We start from the raw sequence: 6,000 nt of genomic DNA, 5'->3' as shown, positions 1-6,000 counted from the left end.
CATAGAGAAAAATGGCATGGCTGTCTAAATATAATTTCAGAAATCTAACCACCCTTTTTGTGCAAAAAAACACTTGCTCTTTGTGGATTCCTTGTGTTTAACAGGGATGTATGACATCCATTCCTATTCTGCAAGTTCTGAATCAGGCAGAACTTTCCTCCCATGGTGCAACAGGATCTTGCACTATCCTCAGTCCTCCTCTGTGTGGGCTGGGCTGTCAACATGTTATGAGAAATGGGTCAGATCCCAGAGAGCCAGACCACTCTCTCCCATTGCAAGAAAAACATTCTATTTAGTCATTTAAGGACTTTCCATTAAAAAAAAAAACTGTGCTCTCCATTAAACTGAAATCATTCTTAAAATTAAGCTATATATAAATAGCAAAACAAGTTCTATGGATTGAGAAGAAATAATGTCACATCCTACCATTAAGCTGATATTTTAGGATAATACTGTCCATTTACAGTTTTTCTAAATGGCTTATAGCATTTGCTATACTATTGCTGATCTTCTTTTCTATTGAATATACATTTATACCAATCCCAGGAATTGTTTAAGTCTCATACCAAAGCATCTGCCATCTGTGAAAGGATTTACTATGTGGCATTTTGTCCCCTGATCCCATTCCTACTTCATATTGGCTTCTGTATTGTAACTGTTATAAATTCTATACATTTTTTTTTTTTATATAGATTAATATTTTCATTTTATTGTTAGAAATAAAATTCCAAAGAGCAAATCCATTGGGGCTTTAAGTGGGCTTTTTTAAGTGTGAATGAGACACAAAGAAAGATTATGATTGGTTACCACTAGTCAAAAAACTTTTCAATGGCTTATGGGGTTCTGTGAATTTTATTTGGTGTGTCACTATGTTACTTTAGGTATAAAAAAAAATAAAAAATTGCAGAATGTCACTTACTTATCATCAGCACCATCCCTTGTATGTTTGTTGTCCAGATTGCCATCAGTCTGAGCTACCATTGTATTGCTGCTGGATGTGGTTCCTAGCAAGATGATAAAACTTCGTTAGCAACAGCACTGAACAATTATTATATTGGTATATAAATACATTGAGCTCATCAACATACATTAGAGATTTTCTAATATAGAAGTGCAAATGCTATGTGTCCTATTTCATCCAACTAGATTTGACTGAAGTTACTATACAGTAATAAACTACATTAAAATGCCTTAAAGTGGGGTTCCACCCAAAAACACAAAAATACCTGAAAAATTCTAAAAAACAAAAAAAATGTTGATTTTTTTTTTTTTTTACCTCTAAATGCCTGTTGCTAGGTGGTCCCTCGTAGTCTGCCTCTTCCTTTGCCTGGGCTGGTGACATCACTTCCCCCTCGGCACAGGAAGGGCTCGGCTCTGCTCCCTCCCTCCTGTCAATCATCTGGGACCCATTACAGATCACAGGTGATTGAGCGGTCAATCACGGCGCGCGGCGCCGCATGCGCAGTGGGTGCCAGGCTGTGAAGCCACAGCCCGGCGCCCACAGTTGAAATGCCGGCGCCGACGAGCGGAGGGGGGGGACGACGAGCGGGGGTTCGATTACCCGCATCGCTGGACCCAGGGACAGGTAAGTGTCCAATTAAAAGTCAGCAGCTGCAGTATTTGTAGCTGCTGACTTTTAATTTTTTTTTTTTTTTAATGGACCCCCTGGGTGGAACTCCTCTTTAAGGCTCGGTTCACACCTAAACTGGCCGCGGATTGGACAGCAACGCTGTGCGTCCCTGTTCTCCGTTTTAGGGACAAGTCAGGGCAGGATCTTTGCCTGAATAGGGCCCTGAAACGGAGTCAAAGATGCACAGCGTTTCTGTGCAGTGCGCTCTGCAGCCGCCCTGGAGATATGTGAACCGGCTCAATAGAGAGCCGGTCACATTCTCCTGCTATGCGAATTGGATGCAGGGAAACCCACATCCAATTTGCATAGGTGTGAACCCAGCCTAAAGGGTGGATGTCAGTCTGGAGGAGTGGACATTCCTAAGTAGGCTGCCTTTGCATGTAATAGCAATGCTTACATGTGATTCTGAGCCTCCATGATTAAAAGGACTGCTAATCCAATTAATGAAAGGGGTGGGCCAGAGGCAGTAAGGCTGGGGAGAAAAGAACTGGATGATGCTAGACATCATCCAGCCAGGAATTAAGAAGGGCTCCATCTGACTTTCTGCAGCTCACAGTATGTAGTGAAGCAAGTGTAAGCAACTTCAGTACAGGAGAGAGGCCTGTACAACTGTGCAGGACTGATGGTAAGGCTCAATTTCAGCTTTAAAGCTGGCCATAGACAGTTTGAATCTTAGTCGGTTTAGTAGGGACCGACTGAGTGGGCAGGCTGAATGTATTCAAGTTTATCGAGCGATCAACTTGGGTAAAACCAGCCTGTCTGATTTTACATGCGATTATTGCTAGTGGCTGTTATAATCGCTAGCAATAATTACTGTGTGTTCTCCCAACTGGGACGGCTCGCTGCAACCCCCCCCCCTGCCACTGGCAGAACACAACCCGTGGTTGCAGGAAAGAAAATCTCTCCAATGGAGGCCCAAATTATGCCTATTTTGTATACTTAGTAGTATAAACACCACTTGCCTAGTTACATAGATAATCTGATTGAAAAAAAGACCATCCAGGTCAACCAACGGTCAAGTAGACATATTATTAGCCTGTTAAAGTGTTACTAAACTACGTTTTTTTATTTTATCAAAATAACAATCATGTTATACTTACCTGCTCTGTGCAGTGGTATTGCTCAGTGCGGCCCTGATCCTCCTCTTCAGGGGTCCCTGGTGGCAATTTTGATTTTCTGCGGGACTACCATAGCCAGCCGCTGGCTATGGAGAGAGGTAGTCCCCGCGCTCCCAAGCTCTGTGTATAGAGCTGTGCTCCATAGACTTACACATCGGGACTTAGGTCCGCCCCCCACTTCCTGATTGACAGCAGCGAGAGCCAATAGCACCTGCTGCTGCTTGAATGCAGTGTAAAGAGGAAGGGGAGAAAAAATGCAGCCCTGCACAGCGCAGATCTCTTCTCCCCCTTCACACAGGGGAAGGGGGGGGGGGCACAGAGACACTTAAAAAACATTTTTTACCTTAATGCAAGCAATGCATTAAGGTAAAAAACATTTTTAGGTTTAGGAACACTTTAACACAGTGGCTGGATAAAGATCAAGGCAAGTGATGGTGTTTCTGCATTTATAAAGAGAAGGTAATTGAATATTTATTGACCAATTTCCTCTTACCTGAGGTGACAGAGGGTATTTTATAGCTTGAAGTGATGCGGTAATATGGTGGATTGTCCATATGAGTTACACCAGAGCTCACCGGATCGGTGAGTTGTAGCTCACTAACCAGTTCCTCCAGAAGCTGCATTGTCTTATCTCTGCCCAGATACACAATCACCTTCTTTACCTAGGGGGGGTGGGAAATAAATACCATAATAGTTGTCCTACACAGAGGCGCATAGTACATATCTAATGTTTTGTAGTATATTGAGCGCTCCCCACAACTTGAAGAACCTTCATATTCAGTCAGATGTCTTGGTACATACAGGTAATCAACCAAATATTTGTTGCTCATGAATCACTGCAGAAGCTTTGGGCACAGACTCTGTTGTCACTGTCACCTTGTTTTGTGGAACAACGTGTTCACTGGATGATTTTGAAGACTTGCAATACAGTTTTTATTTAATTTAATCTGGTAATAAAAGTTTAAATGATGGAACTAAGAGGATACCAGCACTATATTCCTGGTGGTGCTAAAATTTAAAGTAATTTTTTGTACTAGCATTGATCTGCTCCCGTTCTTACTGTAGAGGTGTGGATTTCTTATGCTGGATATAGGAATATCAAAGATTACAGCATGAGCCAAACTCAGGTCACATACAGCCAATGATATCTAAATAAAACTATCTTTATAATTATTAGCTAACACTTACTTAGTGTACCTAATGACTGTGATATTAGGCACACAAACCCAATGAGAGAAAAATACTTTTTCCTTTTTCTACCAGTCCTTACATATGTACTAAAGATGGACAAGTTTGGGTTTTTTCACTGAGCAATGCAAAGAACAGTTACTTATAAGCAAGCAGATTTAACGTTTTCTGTTCTAACAATAAACTTAACTCTGATTGGCTATTACACGCTGCAAAGTCTTAGTCAATTAGTCCAACTTTGTATATAATAAACAACCCACTGGCAAGCCTATGTAAATATCTAAATGCTTTTTAAATAAATACTTACATAAGGCAACAGGCTCGGTTCACTGTTCACACCACAAATGCTTATAAGAAAGTGCAAAATAATTTTTAGATTTTTTGGCCAGCCATCTGCAAGGGTGGTCCACACATTTTCAATCTCAGACCAGGCCACCTCATCGCCATACTGCAAAAATAAAAAAAAAACCTGATTATATGGTACACACAGAAAGTAAAATGAACAATACAAGCTTTACAAAAGTATAATCTGTTTTAGGCCTCTGTATGGGGACGTCCAGGTGTGATGTTCGAAGCTACCCCTTGCAGGCATTATCCTAGCTGTCACTTGGGATGCAACAGCTGCACAGACACAGCCGCTGCTCCCAATCTGAAATCTATATGTGTATGTTTGGGGTTGTGAGCCAGCACGCATGTCGCATTGTTTCCGTGCAGCGACTGCATCCCAACTGATTGGAACCCTTGCTTTGCCTTTAATTTAAAAGCAGTAAGTCGGGGGAGAAGAGGGGGTAAGAGACCACTCTGTTCAGTACCATTGCACATAGCATCTAAATATACCCTCTTTTATTTTAATAGAAATAAAAAAAAAAAAAGACGACCTTACAATTGCTTTAAGGGGTGCTAGGGACTGCTTCACATCTTTTGGGACTGCCCCAAAATCAAACTCTATTGGCTGGAGGTGGCACGCACAATTAAGCACTTGACCGATGTTACTCTGGAGGGGGGTCCCGGGGCTTGCTTGCTGCACCTCTCTAGACGACCAATCAAGAAATACAAAGCCTCCCTTACTATTCAGTTATTGAATGCCGCCAAGGCATGCATACCCTTGTGTTGGAGATCGGAGACCCCACCAATGAAATCTCAGTGGTTTGCCAAGGTGAATGAAATACGAAACATGGAAGATCTCACTGCCACCTTATAGGACAGGGAGGAGACCTTTCGGGAGACTTGAGGACCATGGCAACATTACATCTATTCTGAAGCGTACCTCCGAGAGGTAGCACAGTCTGAATGACTCCTGGGCTCGGGTTGCTTCCCGGTCGGGGGGCACCACCGCCGTCTCCTTCTTCCTCCTCCCCCCTTTTCTTTTCGCCTCTTTTGCTCACTACCTTTCTGCCTACCCCTCTCTTTCTTTCCCCAATTGCGGGGAGTCCTATTCCCCTCTTTTTCCTCTCCCTTCCTTCTGTTCCCCCCCAAATTACCCCCAGTTTTGGGAAGGTTTAGTCAGATAATATAAATATCCTGTTTTACATTACCTATCTGTTGCATCCCATGACTGGACTCAGCTGGTTTTCTGGGGGATATTCCTCCCAATCGGCTGAGAATGTGTTTCTCACTGTTTGGCCTTGGTAGCTATACAAGCCTAAGTGGGTTATTAAGATGACGCTCAGGAAGCTTCCCCAGTTGAGCTCACAGACAGCTTCGTCACACAGTTTAACCCATATATATACTTTACAGAATGCATAACCGAGGGAATTGTTATTTGACACTGATGATATGGCATCTAACCCTTTATGTGACATGTTTTTATTCTTATTATTCTTGTATACGCTGTCATCTGTTTTTGACTACTAAGCTGTACCATATTGGAAAGAAATAAAGGAATTACAAAAAAAAAAAAAAAAAACGGGTGCTAGGGACAACATGCTTCTCTTATTACAACGCAGGATCCTTTTCAATCATTATAGCAGGCAGACCTTTCCAGTGTCTGAGTATTTAGCAACTCCAGAACAAAAAGAAACACAGGTGAGAAGCTGTAACTGATGTTGCTAAAATACTTGCAAT

General features: G+C 42.2%; 1 protein-coding gene across 7 annotated transcripts in view; it reads right to left on the bottom strand.

Annotated features, from left to right (window-relative positions):
* FRYL (FRY like transcription coactivator) overlaps positions 1-6,000 on the bottom strand; it is a 460,530-nt gene that overhangs the window by 73,105 nt on the left and 381,425 nt on the right. For all 7 annotated transcript variants that reach the window (XM_073608470.1, XM_073608466.1, XM_073608467.1 and 4 more), the window contains 3 exons: positions 4,244-4,384; positions 3,242-3,410; positions 920-1,004 (listed from right to left, as the gene is read on the bottom strand). In XM_073608470.1, coding sequence (XP_073464571.1) covers positions 920-1,004; positions 3,242-3,410; positions 4,244-4,384 — 395 coding nt within the window. The remainder of the gene's footprint in view (positions 1-919; positions 1,005-3,241; positions 3,411-4,243; positions 4,385-6,000) is intronic.

The sequence above is a fragment of the Aquarana catesbeiana genome, linkage group LG01, assembly GCF_042186555.1.
Source record: "Aquarana catesbeiana isolate 2022-GZ linkage group LG01, ASM4218655v1, whole genome shotgun sequence".
Lineage (NCBI taxonomy): Eukaryota > Metazoa > Chordata > Amphibia > Anura > Ranidae > Aquarana > Aquarana catesbeiana.
The sequence above is the reverse complement of the archived record's forward strand: the minus strand, read 5'-3'. Positions and strand labels throughout refer to the sequence as shown.